Source organism: Eulemur rufifrons, chromosome 28 (genome assembly GCF_041146395.1).
Source record: "Eulemur rufifrons isolate Redbay chromosome 28, OSU_ERuf_1, whole genome shotgun sequence".
NCBI lineage: Eukaryota > Metazoa > Chordata > Mammalia > Primates > Lemuridae > Eulemur > Eulemur rufifrons.
Window position 1 is genome coordinate 39,276,187 of NC_091010.1, and position 22,693 is coordinate 39,298,879.

A 22,693-nucleotide genomic window follows, 5' to 3' on the forward strand; every position below is an offset into this window, starting at 1 on the left:
GTATTTTATTTTTTGTAATTAATTTAGATATGAGTGAAATAATACCTGAGAAATGTTAATATATAGATATAATTTTTCACTGCACACCAAAATAACATGGGGAGGAAATTACAAACTAGTGCCAATGAAAATGCAGTGATTGGGTCCTCAATATTATATTTTACAGATTTAATTCTTAAAACTCCACTTCCAATGTCTTTGTACCCATTTTTCTACTCCTTAGCCTTTTTACTGATCAAATACTGCTGTGGAGAAGATGATCATCAGGAGAATTATTTTGATTACTCTAAATAATCTCTTCAAAGTTTAATTATTAACTGGGAATAGAATTATATATATGAACACAGGAATGCATATGAAACTATACTATATAGAATATATTCTATTTTGTGTTTATATTTTTTTCCTTGTTTAACTTTTTTTTTTCCTCTTGTTTAATTTTAATATACTATGTGTAGAATACAACATATAGGAGATTCGTTTTTTCATGGGATTTACCAAGTACTATTTAAAACTTTGTGCATTTTATTAGAAGTGGCATTCATAATTCTGGTTTTGGGATTAAAGGAAACATGGTTTTGGAAAGTTGGCTGCATCTAAATTATTTTCTTAAATTCAGGGTGTATATAATCAGATACTGAAAACAATTACAAAAGTATTTTCTTTGTAATAGTTAATTATATATTCTAGAATTTACCCTTTCCATTGTGAAAATTCAAAAGCACCTAGAATACTCCATTAATTATGAAAAACAGTATCTCAACCGTTGAGAATGCTTATATTAAGAAGTCTTGATGTATTGTGCATTGTCCTATGGTGATGTAATCACATTGTCTTAGGTTACAAACTTTGTAATCCTGAAATGGACTGCCATAGTTTATCTAGTACAGTGGTTTTAGAAGTTTTTAAAGTGGTATTACTGTTTTTGTTTCAAATGAAGTTTTACTTGGATTTTGAATATGTAAAATTAGAAGCTTCTGAATCCAAAGGATCTATAGAACCAGTTTGAAAATTACCTGTCAACTATATTTTGTGTCTAGCTGTTCTGAATGTTCTTTTTTTTTTTTTTTTTTTTTTTTGAGACAGTGTCTCACTCTGTTGCCTGGGCTAGAGTGCCGTGGCATCAGCCTAGCTCACAGCAACCTCAAACTCCTGGGCTCAAGCAATCCTCCCTCAGCCTCCCGAGTACCTGGGACTACAGGCATGCGCCACCATGCCTGGCTAATTTTTTATATATATAATTTTAGTTGTCCAGCTAATTTCTTTCTATTTTTTAGTAGAGATGGGATCTTACTCTTGCTCAGGCTGGTCTCAAACTCCTGGCCTCGAGCGATCCTCCCACCTTGGCCTCCCAGAGTGCTAGGATTACAGGCCTGAGCCACCATGCCCGGCTGAATGTTCCTTTAATAAATGTCCTGTTGCATAAATTATTCTTTATCTGGCATCTTTTCTAGCCAGGAATATTTTATTTTTGAAACCATACAGTTATAAATGACTGCCTCAAACCAAGTCTTTTTTTTTTTTTTTTTTTTCCTGGCATTTAGGAAGACTTGAGACACTTTAACTCTTTCAATAATTTAAGTTGTATATTTCTTCTTGAGCTCACTGATAAAAGTACTTAAATGTGATATATAGCAAAATAAAGTTTATATAGGAAATACTGTTTACAAAAGTAAACCAGCTAATGTTTATTTTTATAATACTAAATAAACTCTGATCTTGTCATTATTTTCTTTTTCTTTTTTGTTTCCAAATCACTTCTTGTCTGAGAATATTTTAAAGTTTTTAAACAGGTGAAAAGTGATGGACTGTATCAAAATGTTGTGATAACAGGTTTATTTGCTACTTCTTAGGCATGTGATAATAACTTGTACCGTTTATACATATAGGAGTCTGAACAGAAATATAAAGCTGATAAAAAGAAATGGTTAGAAGAAAAAATGATGCTTATCAATCAAGCAAAAGAAGCAGAAAATCTGCGAAACAAAGAGATGAAAAAATATGCTGAAGACAGGGAGCGTTGTTTAAAGCAACAGAATGAAGTGGTAATTATATCTTTGATGTATTTCACCTGCTTTTCTTGATGTGTTAAATTTATTTCTGGGATCCTTATCAGTCTCTATATGGTTGCTGTTTTGTTTTTTAAAGGCAGGTTGTCTATTTGTATGATAACTTTTCTGTCCCAATTTATCTTGATACTCATTTATGTTCTTGTTTTAACTTCTTTCAGTCCATTTAGCATGTTTGGAAAATACCTACTTGCCTCTCACTATCTAGATACTGAAGTTAAAAATCTCTTCCTTTTGACTGCTGCAGAGTTTTCCCTTTTATTTTAAAACTTTTTGCATTTTGAACTGTAGATTTTAACATGTGATGTATGCATTTTACCTTATAAGCCAATTTTATTGGGCTTTTTGTTAAAGTCAACTAGATAGTTTCTAGAAGACTTTACCTGTATAGTAGAAATGATGTTCAGTTTTATATCGACTAGCTGTAGTTCTGTAGCTCTTATAATGATTCTACCTTAGCCTGTTTTTTCCTTTCTATTTTATTTATTTTTGAGATAGGGTCTTGTTCTGTTGCCCAAGCTATAGTGCAGTGTTATCATTGTAGCTCACTGCATCCTCAAATTCATGGGCTCAAGTGATCCTTCTGCCTCAGCCTTCTGAATAGCTGGGACTACAGGTGTGCACCACCATGCCCGGCTAATTTTTTTACTTTTTGTAGGGGCCATTACGCAGGCTGGTCTTGAACCGTTGGCCTCAAGCAGTCCTCTGATCTCGGCCTCCCAAAGTGCTGAGATTACAGGTGTGAGACACTACACCCAGCCTTTTTCTCCTATTTAGTTGACACTTAGTCTGTTTGACATGCAATGTTCTCCATCAGAAAAAAGAGGTTAAAAGACATTATTTGTCCTAGGAAAATGGTTGAGCAACAAATACACATTGTTTTTAAATGAAAAACCAGTTCTCTATTTACAATAATAGTAACTTGGCAATATCATATTGTCATCTGTTGGCATTGCCTTTTTTTATGACGGACTTTGATAACTGTTAAATTTTCCTATAAAAACTAGAAAGTTGATTTTCAGTAAGTTAAGGATTGTTTTCCCACTGTTTTTCCCCCCAGCTTTAAAGCTTCTTTCAACATTGAATATTAGATAAAGTTGGCCAATTTTTATTAAAATGAGTCTTTTGTGGGCTAAACTTTCCAGTTTACTTACTAAACTCCAGGCCATGCATGTATTCTACTCCAGGCATCATGCTCTTTTCCTTTAACATACTAATTTTTTTCCCACCAGATAATTTAGACACGCCATCCTGCAGAAAAACAATGTTCACTTACCCCCAATTGTATAAGATGCTGAGGAGCATCTATTGCCTTTGTAGATGTTTTTGTTTTGATTCTTGACTGAAGTGGAAGTCAGCACAGAGCAGTATACTGGCCATGTCCCTGAGCAGGTAGACATAGCTAGAAAAGAACAGCTGGGTAGTAACCCTTAAGCCCCTCAATGAGGTATCTATGGACAGGTGGCATTTAATTGTGCACTATTTGTAGGCTTGGAAAAGTGGAAGCCACATTTCAGGGAAAGCCCTTGGTTGAAGTATCTGTCCTTTCTCAAGGAGGAGGATCTACTAAGTGCTCTGCCTTTGTGTTACTTGGTGTAAATAAACTTCCTTTGCTCCCATTAAAAAAGAGTTTACCTTCTTATTTTAAAGTCATTTTATTTATAGAAAAGTTACAAAACTAGTACAGAGAACTCCTGTATCTCTGTCACCCAACTTCTGACGTTAGCATCTTATGCAACAACAGTGCGGTGATCAGAACCAATTAAATGTTATCATAAGACTGTTAGCTAAATTTTGGACCTTATTAGAATTTCACCAGTTTTCCCACTAATGTCGTCTTTTAGGTCCAGAATCTATTCGTGGGTACTATTAATACATTTAGTTGTCATGTTTCCCTAGAGTCTTGACTCTTTTTTATTTTGGTCATATGCCAAGTCCTGTGAGATACTTGTCATTACCACAGCTCTGCGACGGTAATGTTTCATTTTATGTGCTAACTCCATGTGATTGGAGGTACTTCCAGGAAGTGTTGGGTTGAGCAGAGTTCACATGATGCATCTGTCTTAACAGGAAAGGTTGCTGCTGGCTTTCTGTTCCTGTCCCATAGCCCGTCAAACCTTCCTGGCCAATAGAAAGAGGCAAGAGGTAAAATCAAAACTGAAGGCTGTCACCGTTGCTTCAGTTCCAAACCAGGAAGGGGGCTACTTTCTTTTCCTAGTTAGTGGCCTCTCTGGCAACAATGCCAGGAGTTAAACCCACTTTGAGTTTTTAATCCTAAGGAAAGCTAGCTTGCTCCTTTCTCTCATGTTTTTTTATAATCATATCTAGGTTGTGTTTGTGTCTGCTATATTTAAGAAACAAATTTTTGATTTTTAAAGCTTTTTAAATTGCAACATATAACAGGAAAAATAAAACATATAGTTCAGTGAGTTATTTATTGTAAAACCACCACCCACTTAACTAATATACATTTCAGGAAATAGAGCTTTGCCAACACCCCAGAGGCCCTCTCTTCTGCCTCTTTCCCAATGGTAATAATTATTCCATCTTTCCATGTTATACTTTAGTTTTGTCCATCTTTTAATTTTATATAAATGGAAACGCATATATATGTCTGTGCCTGACTTCTTTCACTCAGTATTATATGTGAGAATCATCCATGTTGTTGCATGTACCTGGAGTTAGTCAGTTTTCATTGCTGAATATTTCAGTGTATGAATATAACACTGTTTATCCATTTTAATGTTGAAGATATGTGGGTGGTTTCCTGTTCTTGACTGTTAATGGGTAAATTCTATAAACATTTTTTAAAATTGCTCTTGATACACACGTACATATATTTCTGTTGCATAGTATCCAAAAATAGAATTGCTAGATAGTAGGGCATGTATATGTGAAACTCTAATAGAATGCTGACATGATTTTCAAAGTAGTTGTACCCATTTGCACTTCAACTATTATAGTATTAGAGTCTCTATATATTCCCACCAACATATGTTATTGTCAGTCACTTTTTATGGTTTTAATATGCTTTTCCCTGATTACTAATGAGATTGAAGATTGCTTCATTTGTTTATTAGCTATGCCTATACAGGTTCCCTTGCCTGTTTTTCTGTTGGATTGTCTATCTTTTTCTTATTTATTTGTAGGAGTTCTTTGTAGTTTTTTGGATTGGAGTCTTTTGTAATGTATTGCAAGTACCTTCTTTCAATCTCTAGTTTGCTTTTTCACACTTACTGCCTTTTTATGAATAAAAGTTCTGAAATTGATTGTAGTTAATTTTCCCAATCTTTTCTTGTATGAGCCCCAAGGACCTGAAGATGTTCTATTGTATTATTTCCTGAAAGTGTTAAGATTTTAGCTTTTCTGTTTAGAAGATCTTAGAATTAATTTTTTGTGCTGGTGTGAGATAGGGGTTAAGGCTCTTTTTGTTTGTTTGTTTCAATGTGGATTACCAATTGACCTGGTAGTATTTTTTGAAAAGACTGTTTTGTCCCCCCTCCTCTGCTACTTTTTTCATAAATCATTGGTCCAAGGGTTAATTTTTGTATGTGGTGTAAGATTAGGGTTGATGTAAATTTTTTTTCATTTGGTTATTTATTTATTTCAGCATATTATGGGGGTACAAAAGTTTAGGTTATGTATATTGCCCTGCGGGGGGGGGGGGGGGCCCGCCCCCCGCCCCCCGCCCCCAGTCAGAGCTTCAAGCATTCATTTGGTTATTTAGTTGTTACAGCACCATTTGTTGAAAAGACTGTCTTTTCCCTTATTGAATTTGACACTTGCAGAATGTCAGTAGTCCATAGATTTGTGGACCCTCTCTTCTGTTCCACTGATTTCTCTATCTTTACACCATTATCACACTGTCTTGATTATTGTAGTAGCTTGAAATGACCTAGTTGATTGCATCCACTTTGTTCTTCATTTTCAAGATAGTGTGGGCTATTCTAGAGCATTTACATTTCCATATAACTTTTGGAGTCAGCTTTTCCATTTCTTTACACATGCACAAACATCTGGATTTTGATTGAAATTGCCTTTATTCTATAGATCTATTTGGGGGAGAACTGACATCTTAACGATACTGAGTCTTTTGATCCTTGAACACAAATTATCTCCATTTATTTAATATTTAGGTGTTAATTTAATCTCTCTCAGCAGTGTTTTATAGTTTTTTATGTTTAGGTTTTGCACATATTTTCTTTAATATTCCACTAAGTATTTCATGTTTTTTTTAACCCATGGTAAATGGTATATTTTTATTTTCATTTTTCCTATTTTTTGTTGCTATTAGGATTGTCATTTGTTTTACTGTAATTTTATCCTCTCATTTCCCCAATAGTGGGAGAAATGCTGATATTAGTTTAAAAGCAATAGCTATAATTGTTTCTTGAAAGGAATTACTAATAAGCTGATTTTTGGAATGAGGTGGGATAGGGATAAATATAGCATATGGACATTTAATGTATAAAATGGTATTATGTATTTTGTTTTATAACTAAATATTTTATCTAGACTTGACGATGTAATTTGTTATATGTCTTGTTTACAGTTATATTCATAGTGTTATGTATAATAACAATTTTTAAACATTTTTAGATTCATAATGTTTGAAAGTTTACTTTAATATTTTCTTTATTTCCTGGTTAGGAAATACTAAAAGAACAGCTGACAAAGAAAGATAACGACCTTAAAAAGTGGCGAGAAGAACGGGATCAGCTGGTTGCGGCTTTAGAAATACGGCTGAAAGCACTTATCTCCAGTAACACACAGAAAGATAATGAAATTGAACAGTTAAAAAAGATCACATCAGAGGCTTCTAAAACAGTCAGTAGAATCTTGTTTTTTCTATGCCATTTTTATTGAACATCGGAATTTTTCAAAATTATTTAATTGATTAACTCTTAAGAGATAAAAAAATAAGTCTCAGTAGAGCAGAGAGGAATCAGAGTTTGAAAAATTTGGATATTTATTATGAGCTTTGAATATTCAAAATCTGTCATTATGGTTGACTTGTCAATGACTGAGATGTAGAACTTTCTTCAATATTTATGATTTAGTCCCTAATCTACCTTTAAAATGTAGAAATGTGATTCAACATGAACTCTTTATAATATTTAAGTACTTGGGCTCACCCTTAAGTTTATCGTATAAAGATAGAAATTATTTTGAAAGTGAGCCTTATAGTGGGGATACATTATGAGTCATTTATTTAGCAGTCAATAAATATTACTTTTGTAATAGTACATTGGGATTGGGAACCCTGAATGAAAAGAGGATTACCTTTCTCAGATAGCTACTTCCAGTAAATTGAATCTAGGTACATCTGAAACTAGTCTTTCCGGAATGAATGATTTGCGCTTAAAAATCAACTGCTCTGAAGCTTTCAGACAATAGGAAAAGTGTGTATGTGTGTGTCACATCAAAGACTTCCTCATTCTAAGAGAGACTGCCTACTTTAAGAGGTAGTATCATGTTTAATAACACAAATTAGAAGGTCAGAAAAACTATGTATCAACTGCTGTCACTGGTTTTGGGACCTTTGGGGAAAATGACTTAACATTTCTGAATTTTAAAATGTTTTGCTAACAGTTGTGAAATTAGTCAAGAGCATTGTAAGCCAAGTAGCACAGTTCTTACTGCAGTGGATGTCAGTATATGCTAGTTGCTTTCCCTTTTATGAATTCAATAGATCTTTCTTATTTAGAAATAATCTGTAGGTTACATAAGAGGTATATTTGACTTTTGATTTTGATGGCTATGATGAGGAGGTCTACGATGGAATTTATCACGTTTAAAAATGTAATCTAATATTTCTTTATAAATCACTTAGGTAGGATTTAGGAGTAGAATCTACCTTATGACTGAGGAAATGGGTTGAAGAGTGTGCTGCAAGAAAAGATTTAGTTTTCATTATGGACTTTTCTACTCTAATGCTATAGTTACATTCCCAAGAAGCCTCTAGGTTTTCAAAATTGTGTTATCAAAAGCAGTTGTTGGGGTTCAAATTCCAGCTCAATACAGACCTTGGCTGTGTTGTTTAACATGTAGATCTCTATTTCCTTATCTGGGGAAAATAGGAATAATGATTCTTGCCAAATCTAACTACAGAGTTGAAATGAAAGTAAAATGAGAGAATAGGTACAAAACACTTTGAAAGTGGAAAGCGGGCTTTTGCATTTCTCCTTAGATCAGACTTGGAGGAGGATGGGAAGTTGCCGAGGCTTTCCTGAGTCTCTGAGGATAAAAGAGAGGTGGGAGGGTTACATGGTCATTGAAGAAGTCTTAAATTATTTCTACTGTTTAGTCCATACAAATCTTGATTTTTATATTCTTTATGTGAAGTGTTTTAATATATTTTTAGGTTATAATGGCTTGTTGCTTTAATATTTCCTTACTTTAGGAAAAACAAACCATGGATATCAAGCCCAGACATATTAGTTCAACAGATCTTGGCAGACTTGAACCTGAACCTCAGTCAACAAGTTTGGAAATTTCTAGGAATGAAGTAGAGGTGGGTATTTGGTAACAGTCTACTTTTTACCCTCTTTACTCACTGTGAATTACTAAATAACACTTGTTATAGGTACCTTACTGCACAATGGGTTACATGTGCTATCTGCTGTGTGAAGGAAAACTAGAGGCTTTTGAGAAGAGATGAAATTCTTTTGGGCGATTAGATCCTCAGATGATGTTAATCTCTTCATAAAAACAATATATCTGTTAATATAAACATACTTGGTGGTCAGAAATAAGAAATCCTGCAAAAGACAAAGCAGGAATGATAATTTAGTCTCATAGGTTCCTTTAATAAGCATTGTATTAAATAGTATTTTTTTAAAAATTGTATCCATTTAGTAATTTTGTCACCAGCCTTCAATAATAACTCATGATGAGTTTTCTTAATTTGTATTGAGCTTGAGTTTCTTTAAGTAGCTTTGGATAATATAGAGATTCTCCAATTGGATATGAAATATATAAAAATTCTATGTCACTTAAAATTTTTGAAGATAAAATTACTTTTTAAATTTATTTTTTAAACACATTGGGAACATTCAGTTTTGGGAACCTTTCTAAAAACAAGATATAAAAATAAATAATATATGATTGTCATCCTCAAGGAGTGAGGAATCTAATAATACAGACATACAAATGACTAACTTGTTTGACCTTATCTTATGGGCTGGTATGACAGAAATATGAAGTAAGGGCTATAACGAATACTGAGGAGAATGCAGAGAATTTTGCCTGAGTGGTTGTAGGTTAGAGAAGGTGATATCATACTGAATCTTGAAGGTGACTAGAAGCTTACTAAACAAAGAATGGGAACAGAATGGCTTTTTTACTTTTTTAAGAGCTAGGGTTTCACTATGTTGCCTAGGCTGGATGCAAATTCCTGGGCTCAAGCAATCCTCCTGCTTCAGCTTTCCTAGGAGGTGGGATTACAGGTGCATGCCATCACACCCAACTGAGAAGGGCATTTTAATCTAGGAAAATAACATGATATTCCTTTTATGTTGATCTTTCCTTAATAGTTCTTTGTAGAGTTTTAATTAATTAGCATTGACCTTAGGAACTAATACAAATCATAAAGTTTGTGGAAAAGTTTGAAGTTGACCCACAAAGGTTTAATTCTTCATTGCGTGGACAAACACATATAATGGAACATTTCTTTCTCCATAAGTTTATATATGTTGCCTTAAAAACCTCTTGGTTCCAATTTCCTATATATAATTCCAGCAGTTGTTATATACTCCAGTTTTGGGAATCATATTGTGCTATTCTGTATTTTTCTTGCCTTCATGAAAATCAATGTATTTAACTAGGCTGAAAGTCCAAAATGATTCATTCACTTAGCTGATAGTTGATTCTGGAAGTTCCACTGATTTATATGTGTCCTCTGCTGGTGGCTTGGACCTGGACCTCTCACAGCACAGTGGCTGGATTCTGAGATGGGGCATTTTGAGAAGTGTTTTCAAAAGTGTCTCAAGAGGACAGGATGGAAGTTGCAATGCTTCTTAGGATTGAGCCTTAGAATGACCAAAATGTTATGGTCCTTAAAAGGACCAGATGTTACTACATCTTATTGGCCATAGAAGTCATTAAGGCCCAGATTCAAGAAGAGGAGAAGGAGAGTCTATCTCTCAATGGGAGGGGTAGCAAAGAATTTGCAGCCAACTTTAAATCTGCCATAACTGGAGTGCTTATTAAAAATCCTAGCTTTCTGCCTTGGAGATTTCTGATTTAATAGGCTTATGGTATATGTAAGGTCCAGGAATCTTTTAAACAAATTCTCCAGGGAATTCTTGTGATCACACAAGTTTGGGAAATATTGATCTCTGAGTTTCCCCCAATTTTAACATACCATGTATAAACCTGGAGAGGATAGAGATAACTCAATCTTTCTGACCTTGCTGTGGCCCAACACACTTACTTATTTTTCCCAATTCATTGTCTTGAATAGGCATTTGACAGAATTAGTTCTTTGTCGTTTATAAATTCATATTCTACAAGTAAATTTTTTTTTCCTTTTTAATTCTGTTGTAGGATGGATCTGTAGTCCTTGACTCTTGTGAAGTATCAACAGAAAATGATCAAAGTACTCGATTTCCAAAGCCTGAGTTAGAAATTCAATTTACACCTTTACGGCCAAACAAAATGGCCGTGAAACACCCTGGTTGTACCACACCAGTGACAGTTAAGATTTCCAAGGCTCGGAAGAGGAAGAGTAATGAAATGGAGGAGGTAAATACTTAACTGATGAATAAATTTAACAAGCTTCTTATTACTAAGCTCAGTTACAGAGTGTAGGTAAAGCTCTGCTACACTGCTGTCCTCTTTGTAGGCACTACTTTTAGAGACCAAAATCACAATTTATGGTATATTTTATACCCTTTCAGAATATCACTGTGGTTTAATAGTCCTCAGACAAAAAGCTATGGATATTAAAATTTATATCTTATCCCTTGCTTCAGCTAAACTGTGATAGATCACATCATGCTGGATTTAACTGGAGAGCTGTTTAAATATACCAGTCCTGTTCACACTTAGTCACCTTCCTTCCAGTTGTAGAGAAAAAGGGTTGATGCAGAAATTAGAGAAACTAAAATGGCTAACTTGCTTGAGTACAATCTTTGTCATTTAACTAAAATCTTCAGTCTCTATGGTCAGAGCAAATTTTGGAAGAGAAATTCTTTTTCTGTCAGCCAGTATTAAAATTTGGGCCTCTAGGTAGTGGTAGGCTATTATATTTACCTCTTCTTATTGCCCCTTCTTGATTGTAGAGCTGCCAAAGCTTCTGTTGTATCCTAGCCATGCAGATTTGGCAAGTCACATAAGCTTTCTGATCCTGTTTCCTTCTTTTTGAAATAATGGATTATTGTGTTTAAAATGCTTAGCCTTTGCTCTGCATATGGTAGATACATAATAAATGATGATATTTATTTTTAAAGTAACTTGTTTTTTAAGTTTAAAACTAATTATACACTCTCTAGCAAAATAACTTTTCTCCAACTTTCTTTTACTCCTTTAAAGAGTAGTATATTTTTAAGCTGGTAGAAGAGTAGAAATAGTATTAACCATACTCCTGAGGCTCTCTGTCAGGTAATAAATTTGCTGAGTGAATATTATTTAGCATAGTTTTCCTGCTACACATACACCTTAAGAAATTGTATTGTAGAGTCTTATAAGTTCGATATTTATTTAATTTTTTAAATACATTTTAAATACCATTAAAACACTAAGTAATTGAGTTTTATCACTTATATTGACTTTTTCTTCATCTGTTTTTTTCAAGGGAAAAGGAAAAATTGAGTGTAGTAATCACTCCATATTTGCTAAATGCAAATATTATATTCATTTTACTGTTGGTATATACCCTTCTTCATGTGTATTTCAGAAAAGATTTACAGATTGTTGTCGATACATCATGTAGAAATTTAAAATTTTGAACTGATTTTGCTAGATCTTCACTGCTGTAATAAACAGTATATGGATCCTCATGAAAATCATTTATACAATGCTATATTCTAATCCAGTTTATACTACAAGGAGCTCTTTTCTGAACACTCTGAATGTGGTGGCCTAGCATTATAGTCTTTCTTCATTTGTTTCCCATGATTACTATCTATCCCCTTTTGTGGAGTCTGCTTCTTATGACCCTTATGACTTCTACTTGGTCACTTGGATTCTGAGGTTTAGCCATGATCTTTTCTCTCTTTTCTTCTTGCCTTTTTCCCTTTTTTATGCTTATGATCTTTGGTACAACTAGGATTTGCAGTAGTTCAAGTCAGTGAATATATCTATAGAAGGCTTTGTCCTATGTGAGGTTATGTGGGCAAACGAAGTGTAAGGATGCCATGCCTGTTTAATAGAGAAGAAAGATTATAAATTTCTTAATTTTCATATTTTGTTTGTGCTTATGTGAAGTTTTGTGAGGTTTTTTTGTTTGTTTTATTTTGTTTTTGATGTTACCAAATTTCAGTGAGAGGTCTTAGATGCTTGTATTAATATTATTTGGGAGTAAGGGGCAGGGTATGTTGCTGTGCTATATATTAAAGATGCTGTATTTTAAAGATGAAGTTCAAATAAAAGGTGTTATCCTTTCTATGCTTTTCATTTAGTTTATATAATTGCATTATTTATAATGTGTGTGAAAAAGTCACACCTTCAGTTAGGGTTTCTTAATCCCAGCAAAATTGACATTTTGGGCTAGATACGTCTTTGTTGTAGGGGCTATCCCGTACATTGTAGAGGTGTTTGGCAGTGTTACTAGCCTCTACCCATTCATAACCAATAACATCCCCTTTCTCCCTGGCAAAGACAATAAAAAATATCTCCAAATATTACCATTGTCCCCTGAGGTCAAAATTGCCCCCAGTTAAGAACCACTGTCTTAAGTGATAATATGACTTTTCACAGATTATCTTTTTTGAGTTTAGAGAAAGAAAATTTTGTTAAGAAATTAACTGGTGCTGAAATTCTTTATTTTTAGGACTTGGTGAAATGTGAAAATAAGAAGAATGCTACACCCAGAACTAATTTGAAGTTCTCTGTTTTGGAGCATAGAAATTCTTCTGTCAAAAAGGAACAAAAGGTTTGTTTTTTAATTTGTCCAAAATTGTAGCAATTATCCAGAAATCCAGTTGCATCTAAATGTAATTCATTTATCTTCTGTTTCCTATACAGCTAATTCAGCTTGGAATATCACTTTTAGTATTTGGCCAGTAGCAGGAACTTCTTCATGTGTCTACTTCTGACTTTAACACACTGCCTATCAAACCCATTTTGCCATTCTCCGGCCCTTATACTTCATTCCAAGTTCCCTGTCTCTGGCCTCTTTAATTCATCTGTGGCCATAACTATTTCCTTCCAACATTTCTCATCAACAATAACAAAACATGTTTGTTTATTAGGTTTCTACGTGTGCATCATCTAAGAAAACATATTCTTTACGGAGTCAGGCATCCACAATTGGTGTAAACTTGGCCACTAAGAAGAAAGAAGGAACTCTGCAGAAATTTGGAGACTTCATACAACGTTCTCCAACAATTCTTCAATCAAAAGGTTTGCAGAAAATTAATAAAATGACCTTTTCTAAGATGTAGGGGGCTTTCTGAGACCTAATTGGTATATAAACTCAACAAATGTTCAGTGAGTATTATACTTCAAACAGGCATTGTCCTATGCTAGGTACTATTCACTATGTATTGAGGAGAAAGGCTTATATTTAAGTAATTGATCTAGAGCAAGCTACTTAATATAGTAACAGAGGTTCAAGCAAAGTGGTATGATAGTATTGAAGGGAAGAGAGCTCTTCTGGTTAGGGAGCTTTGGGAAGATTTTGTGGAGGAGATGGGATTTACCCTGGGTATTAAAATTTTGGTAGGATTACACCCTCTAGAGGTAATTACTATTAGCATTATGGTATATGTCCTTCTATTGTTTTTCCCCCATGCATATGTAAGTACTACTTATTTATATATGTCAAAAACATATATGTTCTATACATACCTATTGAGTTCAGTTGCAAAAACAGTATGCCTAGTGTTTTTTGTTTACAATATAATGTGGACATGTTAATACTTATATCTGTTTTAATATATATACTACATACACACACATGCACATATGTGTGTATGTACATATGTCCATCCACCAGAGGGAATGGTTTTAACACTGGAAGAGTACCAGAAAAGTGTAGGGAATGTTCATGCAATTACAGCTTGCAATATGCATCTGGCCTATAGAATGTGGAAGGACTACTTGGCAGGGGTAGGGGAGGGAGGATGGAAGAGTGGGTTTTGTGAGCTTACCTGAGTGGTAGCAATAGCATGAATTAGACACCAGAGGTAGGAAGAATGGGGAGGAAAAGGGACTAGAAGCAGAGGGCAGTTGAACTGAGTCAAATAGGTTACATGGAAATACTTTCTGTGAAAACTTACCACAGAGGTCCCCAAACTATCTTGGTTCACAGTGCCCTTAATGTTTCAGTAATTAATTTTCATCATGCCCCTACATCCAAAGAATCACCTAATAGTCTCATCTATTAGAACTTAAGGCCAAACAATTACTGAAAATTCAGCTTCTGAAAATCCTGGTTGCAAAGATAATGTCATCATCAAAAGAAATGTCATTCAATATCATTTTCAAATGTGAACCTTGGGCTATCGATGATCACTGTTTTCCTTGAAGATTTAAAATATCCTGAGGTGCTCCTATGAGTTTGCTGCAGCATGCCTTAGTGCATAGTTTGGGAACTTCAGAACTATTAGACCCATTTGTATATTTTTTCAAAAAATATATTGTTTTAAATCTATAGTTTTATAGGTATAGAAAATATATAGATGTATATTTATAGATACACAGAAAATTTCTGGAGGGACAAACAGCAAACTGTTAAATGTCTAAATTTGGAGAGGAAGGACTTCTTGTTTTAGATTCTTATGTATTTTATTTAAATTGTATTGACTGTCACTTAAATATTAAAAAGAAACTTATTTTCAAGGAAAGGGCGGTATCTATAATTTAAGTAAGTAATCAAGTAAGGGCAATGTCTCCCTGACTTGATTGACTCAGTTCTTTATCAGCTTCCCTTCCAATATACCTGACATGGATTTCTTTTTTTTCCCCCAGGAATATAAATCCCTATTTTGGATTGTAGCTGCAATACATATATGTTGTTGTGGGTCATGTGGGAATATAGAGAAAAAAGAAAAAAAGAGAGATTTAGTTCTTACTTAAAATTCTGTTGCTCTGATAAGCACTGTTAGGCCATCACTCAACATCACTGGTCTGCCAGCTTTCCCCTCTTGCCCATCTCCTATGCATTCAGCACAGGACAGCCAGAGCCATCTTTTCTAAACACAAATTGGATTATGTTACTCCTCTGTTTTAAATCCTTTAATATGATTTCCCATTCCCCTGAATGATCTGATTTCTGACACTTTCTCTCTCTCTCCATCTTATCTCCTGTTATTTTATGGTTTGGTAACTAGCCAGCTTCAATTCTAGCTTCCAACAGTTCCAGAATATACAGACTTCTTTTTTGCCTTGATATCATTGCTTTCTTTGCTGTCTCTTGTGCTTTTTTTCCTCTGGAACACACCCTGGCTTTACCCAGCTCTGCTATCAGGGAGACACCTTCCTTCATCACCCTTTTATTAACCCTCATCCCCAGCTTCACTTACTCTTTATTACTCAGTCCTATTTTTTTCCTCTTAGCGCTTATTTAAACCATAATTCTTTGTTTTTTTTTCTTTTCTACTAAAATATAAGCTCCACAAGAACAAACTGTCTAGTTTATACCCTCAGCTCTTAGTATAGTGATTGGCGTATAGAGTAGTGGCTTCAGGCCAAAATCATATGTGTGATTCCCACCCCGCCCCCAGGCATGACCACAGGCAATTATAAAAACTTACCTGATAGACCTGAGGGAAAGCTTCCCTTTCTACACCAGATTTGGTGTATGGCTAGTGAATTATAGTCTCTTATTAGAGTGACAATCAAGGGTCCAGGTCTCCAGGCTAACTGTGCTGTTTCACTTATCTGCAGATTTAGCCTGGGTGCCTGCCTTCAGAGCTTCTATACTGGGGCCTTCCATAGGGCCTTCCACAGAGGCCTTCCTCAGACATCTCTGCCCAAGACCTTCTTAGGGAGGGGAAGGGGAAGGAACCTTGAAGACACTTTTCTCCACTGTGACTCAGTACTTTTCTACTCGTAGCTCTCCCCACCCTCCACCCAGCCTCCAGCCCCAAGGTTCATAAAACTACTTGGGGCTGCCTGGGCAGTAAGATGATCCCCACTTCTATGCTGATCTACCTGACCCTAGGCTGCATACCATTCCATGGCGCAGTATAGAAGAGGATGGGAGGAGTTGGTGCTTTCTCAGGTTTAGCCTCTTGCTTATACTAGTGCAACATGTGGTTAAGAAGCTGAGGTGTTACTTTCATTTTGGCTAGTTGTCCTGATTGTCTACTCTGATGTCTGGAAGCTCAGCTCTCAAGCTCAGCTCAGCCCTTGCCAAGTAGACTCTCAATTTGGTATATTTTCTTAAACTTTTAGAAAATTAAAAAAATATATAGTTGATATCATATGTATATGGAGTTTTTATCTAGGAATTTTTCCAAATGGAGGTATGTTTTGTATTAAAATTAATATCTGTCCATTAAAAAAAAAAAACAAAGCAACTGTAAAGAATAAGGAATTTAACAATTGCTATTTTACTTCCGAGAAGGAGTTAACTGTTAACAGTTTGGTTTCTGTCCTTTAGTGTGTATATGTGTGTGTGTGTGTGTGTGTGTGTGTGAACTATAAAAGTAAAGGGTTTTGGCCGGGCGTGGTGGCTCACGCCTGTAATCCTAGCACTCTGGGAGGCCGAGGCGGGTGGATCGCTCGAGGTCAGGAGTTCGAGACCAGCCTGAGCAAGAGTGAGACCCCGTCTCTACTAAAAATAGAAAGAAATTATATGGACAACTAAAATATATATATACAAAAAATTAGCCGGGCATGGTGGCGCATGCCTGTAGTCCCAGCTACTCGGGAGGCTGAGGCAGTAGGATCGCTTAAGCCCAGGAGTTTGAGGTTGCTGTGAGCTAGGCTGACGCCACGGCACTCACTCTAGCCCAGGCAACAGAGTGAGACTCTGTCTCAAAAAAAAAAAAATAAAAAAAAAATAAAAGTAAAGGGTTTATAATTACAAAGTGTTTTTACTTAATATTTATTGGACATCTTTATTCATGAGCACTGAACTAGATAATCTACCACCTTATTTTTAATGCTACGTGGTCCACTATATATGTATTCTACTCTTTTGCTGACCATAGCATAAACCTTTTCCAAATCATTAAAGATGCCAGAATTTTACTGGTGTAATATGATTTACCAAAATCTTTTTACTATGTTGAACATTAGTTAAATATTTTGCTTATTTGCTTTTTTTTGCATTATTATTTCATATGTTTCTTTGGCATTTATTTTTTTCTTTGTGAATTGTCCACGCATGTTGTTTTATCATATATATATTGCAGTATTTTTTATTTGTATATGTTCTTTCTTTATTAAGAATTTCAAACTTTTGAAGTTATTAATAGAAAATTATTTGTTTTAGGAACTAATTAACATTTTTATTTCCAGCAAAGAAGATAATTGAAACAATGAGCTCTTCAAAGCTCTCAAATGTAGAAGCAAGTAAAGAAAATGTGTCTCAGCCAAAACGAGCCAAACGGAAATTATACACAAATGAAATTTCATCTCCTATTGATATATCAGGCCAAGTGGTAAGCTAATATTTCAGTTTTCATCAATGTAAAACTATTTATGTTCTTTTATTTTTATTTATTTATTTAAGAAGCCTCTTCCCAGAAGAAAGTTCGTGTTCTTTGTAATTTTTTACAATGGTTTGAGTTTCTGTTCTTTAGATCAGCTCTCTTAAAACACATGCTTTAAAGGCCATACTTTTAGTTTCAGTGTTAAATTTTTATCTCAGTGTGTTAAATGTATGCTAATTAAATATAACTCAGTAGTTATACAATTAATGTATGCTAGTGTCATGCATTTGCATCTGAAAACTCATCAGAGGAATTTATTTCCATCAGTAGAATTATTACTATTTAGTAACTTATTTGCCTCTAACATCTATTTTTTGTTATTTTATCACAAGAGTTGTGCAAATCTAGGCCCAAGTGTGTGTGGTAAAAATATAGAATTGACATTCAGCCATTTCCTTTCATCTTTCCTCTGAGCCTTCCAGCTTCTATTAAAAAAAGACTGTAGTTGTCACCCTGACTCCATAACTCATTCTCCTCACTCCGAACAGTCTGTACTGTTACAGGGAAAGTTCTAATTTTCTATTGTGTTTGCATTTGCTTAGTAGATGAAAGTGAAGGTAGAAAAATAATTAAAGGAAAAAGCTTCAAAAGGAAGTGGCCAAGAAAAATCAGGAGAAACCTTTTTTGCAACAGTAGCTATTAGATATGAGATTGGCACTTGAAGGCAAGTGGTAAAGAGTTAGGGTCAATTAGGGCATGCTGTACTATTCTGTCAGTCACTGTTTACCACCTGTCTGATTAGTACGTAATTTCCTCCCTTGGCTGAAAATTGTTTCTTTTCTTAGTTGTAGTATAATGTGCTTTCTACTTTCTGAGTTACACACTTGTTGCCATGAAAGATCATTTCTTAAAAATTATTTGAGCTACTTGTCTTCAAATATTTAAATAATTATTTTAAGCTATATATGCCCTGAATTCAATACAGAGCGTAGGTTATTTTAATTCCAGAGTTAGGTAGTGTTGAAAGAATCTTTTACAAAATCTATTGTTTTTTAGGCATGTGTATTTATAGAAGATGGTATGCCTATAATCTGAGCACAAAATTGCTCTAATGTATCTATTATTTCAATTATTAAGCACATGAACATGTCTTATTCATTATAAACAAACTTTTATTTTCACTTAATTTTTGAAAAACTGTGCAATTGTTAATTTCAGATTCTAATGGACCCAAAACTGAAGGAGAGTGATCACCAGATTCTCAAACGACGACTTCGAAAAAAAACAACGAAATAATCACTTATAGAAAACGTTTTAATATAAATTTTGTAGTTAGAATCATTGTAACTTGCATCCTGACTTTGTAAAGATAATTGTATATATTGTGACACTTTAAATCCCTCTGCATATAGATTGTTATTTTATACATAGTATAATTTTAATTCAATAAATAAGTCAACAATCAATTTGCTTGTGTATTTTTATAAGGCTTTTAAATAATAGCTTCTTTTCAAACTGTGTGTGTTTCTCTATTATCTCAGGTATTGGATCAGTGAAGATTCTAGGAAACGTGCTGTTATTATTATTTTTCTATACATGATGTGACAGGTCAGGTTATTTGGTTTCCTTATACTTAACTATGTCTTATGAGTTGTTTTTTACTTTATCTGTTAGGATGTGTAACTGATTTTACCTATCTGTTTGGATTATAGCTAGAATTTAGGGAGTAAGTGTATACCGGTCCTCTATTTGCCAAAATATGTGTGCACATTATTTAGGAAAGATCTCAAGTCTTTAGTTAGAATGTCTTTTATTTTTTAATGATCTAATAGAGTTTGCTTTCAGATTGTTTTCAGGACATGGAAGCTTAGAAAATTAGAAAGGAAGAGGGGATAGCATCTAGAAGCCAAAACAGTGACAGCTAGAAAATAAATATTATTTTAGACCTGGAGGGACCTAAGAAATACATTTCTTCATTTTATAGATGAGAAAACCAAGACCCACAAAGTTTACTTCTGCAAGGTCATACCACTAAGGTACGTTAAGGTATTGGTTTTTTAAAAAACATCAATAGAGGCAAAAAAACACAAAGCAGAAACCTCAAGAATTGTTGCCAACTCGGGCTTTTAAATCTAAGAACCTTAAAGATTTCATTGGATTTTAGCGTTGTTTGGTTGATTATTATAATGATGACCCTGAGTTAGTAAGAAAAGTTATCTTTGGTTCTTGTTTAGGAGGCACTTACATTATAGTTAGGGAAAATTTCCATTAAAATAGTTATATTACACTTAACCTTTTTGAAGCATTAAAATGTTGTCATTATGCTATCTAGGAAAAAAAAGTTGACTCTCATTATTCGTGGATTCTATATTTGCAAATTTGCTTACTTGCTAAAATTTTTTGTAACCCCAAGATTAATACAGCACTTTTGTGGTCATTTGTGGCTATGTGCAGAGTGGTAAAACAATTTGAGTTTCCTAACATGTACATTCCTAGCTGAGATTGAATAAGGCACACCCTGCTTTCTTGTTTCAGCTCTCATACTGTAAATAAGCATCCACATTCCAGAATATAGATTAAAATCAAGCCTTGACTCTTTAATATAGATTAAAATCAAGATCTAATATAGATCTGAAATCACGATCTCAAAGGAGACAGCATTTGGAGGGTGAGCCCTGCCAAATTAAAAGGGCTTGAGAACACTTTGGGCTTTCCACAGATCCACACTAACAAAGCATAAAACCAAGCCCACATAATTTGAAAGTAACCAGCCAATAATCAAAATGCCTACTGGAATAAAAATCAGCACTTTTAGAGGAAAATATAATGCAGATTCTCTACAACATATTTATAAGGTATGGTATGTAGTCAAAAGTTACTAGATATGAAAAGAAACAGAAAAATGAGTCCTATGGTAAAGCAAAAAAGCAGTCAAGAAAAACAAACCTTAACATGGGCCCAAATGTTGAATTTTGCCAAATCTTTAAAGCAGCTATTATGCACATGTTCAAGGGTATAAAGGAAATGTCATCTTAATGAGAGAAGCAATAATGAAAGAGAAATGGAAAGTAAAAAGAAAAACAAATGTTATGACAAAAAAGTAAAATAAATGAAAAATCCACTGGATAAAATTAACAGCAGATTGTAGATGTCAGAAGAAGTATCAGTGAACCTGAAGATAGATCAATTTATATAATTTTTATGGCTTTCATCAGAGTGAAAAATAACACAGTCTAAAAAAAGAAAGATGGAAGACAAACCAGAGCCTCAGGGTCCTGTGGAAAAATATCAAAAGAACTAACAACATATATAATTGGAGATCCAGAGGATAAAAGGATGAAAATAGGACAGGAATAAAATGGCCAAAACTTTCCCAACTTTTATGAAGAAATATTGACTTAGAAGGTCTGCAAATCCTAATTAGGGTAAATCCAAATAAAACTACACCTAGAAAGATCATTGTCAAACTGCTGAAAACCATGATGAAGAGAAAATCTTAAAAGCAACCTGAAAAAAACAACACATTGCATACAAGCTGCTGACTGAAAGGAAATATTTGCAATGCATTAATCAGACAAAGGATTTATACATAAGGATATATAAGAAACTCTTAAAATTGTAATGAGAACCCAATCCAATAAAAATCTGGTAAAAGACTAGAATAGATGCTTCACTAAAGAAGATACAAGCAATGGTCAGAATGCATATGAAAATATACTAGAGGTCATTGGTTATCAGGGAAATGCAAATTAAAACCCATAAAGAGGCAAAACTGTAGTGAGAGAAAGAAGATTAATGAGCTGGTGTCAGGATATGGGATGGGATCAAAGGATATGAGGAAACTTAAGGGAAATGGATATGCTCTGTACTTTGTTGTGTGTTCTATTACAATTATTAAAAAATAAATTGTCCATTTGAAATAAATGAATTTTTATTGTATGAAACTGTATCTAATACAAAGCTGGAAAAAGTAATTAAAACACACACACACATACACTGAGGTATTCTGTGGAGAATAGAGTAGCTAAAATTAGAAAACTGACAATACCAAGTAAAAGTTTCTGGCTTCTAGCACATATTTTAAAAAATTTTGTTTTCTTGCTATAAAGTAAGTATACTCTTTATTATAACAGAGCGTATTTTGGAAAATGCTTTAGATGCATCTTTTGACAAAGAACTGTAAGATAATAGTGAGTTAGAAACAGAATTGATAATGGAAGCATTTTATTAAAGCTCACCTTAAAATACAAGTGTTCATAATTCCACTTGATGAAGTGACTGATAGGAACAGATTTTGGGGACAGTTTGAAATTCCATAGATGATACTCAAAATGGTTTGTAAGGTAAGTATAAGTTGAATTAATTTCAAATGCCCTAGGGATGATCATTAGAGAAATCCTGCTGTGAAGCCTTTTGTAAAGGAAATAAATTTTAGTTCTTAGAATAATCACTTTCTAATCTGTTTTACAAGTTTCAAATTTTATTTTTTTCTTACAGAAGGTTATGTGATTATAAGTTACTTAACAGATGCTTATCAAAAATTGATGATAAATACTATTTAAAAGCACAAGAAACCCGAGTATATCTAAAGATGGAAAGAGGATATAGGCTACTGGCTTCTCTCTTGATTATAAGCTTTTGGTCTTCAGAAGCATTCAATAGAGATTAACAACATTAAATTCAAGGGAACAACTCTAAAGAAATTCAGGAAGATGTCATTTATTGGTGGGCATATTAAGCAAGCTTATGTTTTATCCCTATGGCTTTCAGGAGGTTTGTTCGTTACTTGGTCCACTTAGGGTTTTTTTTTTTTTTGTTTTTTTTTTTTTTTTTTGAGACAGAATCTCGCTCTTTTGC

At 34.0% G+C, this 22,693-nt stretch overlaps 1 protein-coding gene across 3 annotated transcripts in view; it reads left to right on the forward strand.

Annotated features, from left to right (window-relative positions):
* The window catches only part of KIF20B (kinesin family member 20B), a 61,164-nt gene extending 41,507 nt beyond the window's left edge, over window positions 1-19,657 (forward strand). For all 3 annotated transcript variants that reach the window (XM_069459824.1, XM_069459825.1, XM_069459826.1), the window contains 8 exons: window positions 1,890-2,045; window positions 6,720-6,896; window positions 8,473-8,583; window positions 10,617-10,814; window positions 13,063-13,164; window positions 13,484-13,634; window positions 17,703-17,845; window positions 19,055-19,657. In XM_069459824.1, the coding sequence (XP_069315925.1) occupies window positions 1,890-2,045; window positions 6,720-6,896; window positions 8,473-8,583; window positions 10,617-10,814; window positions 13,063-13,164; window positions 13,484-13,634; window positions 17,703-17,845; window positions 19,055-19,132 (1,116 nt within the window). In that variant the 3' untranslated portion in view covers window positions 19,133-19,657. The remainder of the gene's footprint in view (window positions 1-1,889; window positions 2,046-6,719; window positions 6,897-8,472; window positions 8,584-10,616; window positions 10,815-13,062; window positions 13,165-13,483; window positions 13,635-17,702; window positions 17,846-19,054) is intronic.
* Window positions 19,658-22,693: the final 3,036 nt, after the last annotated feature.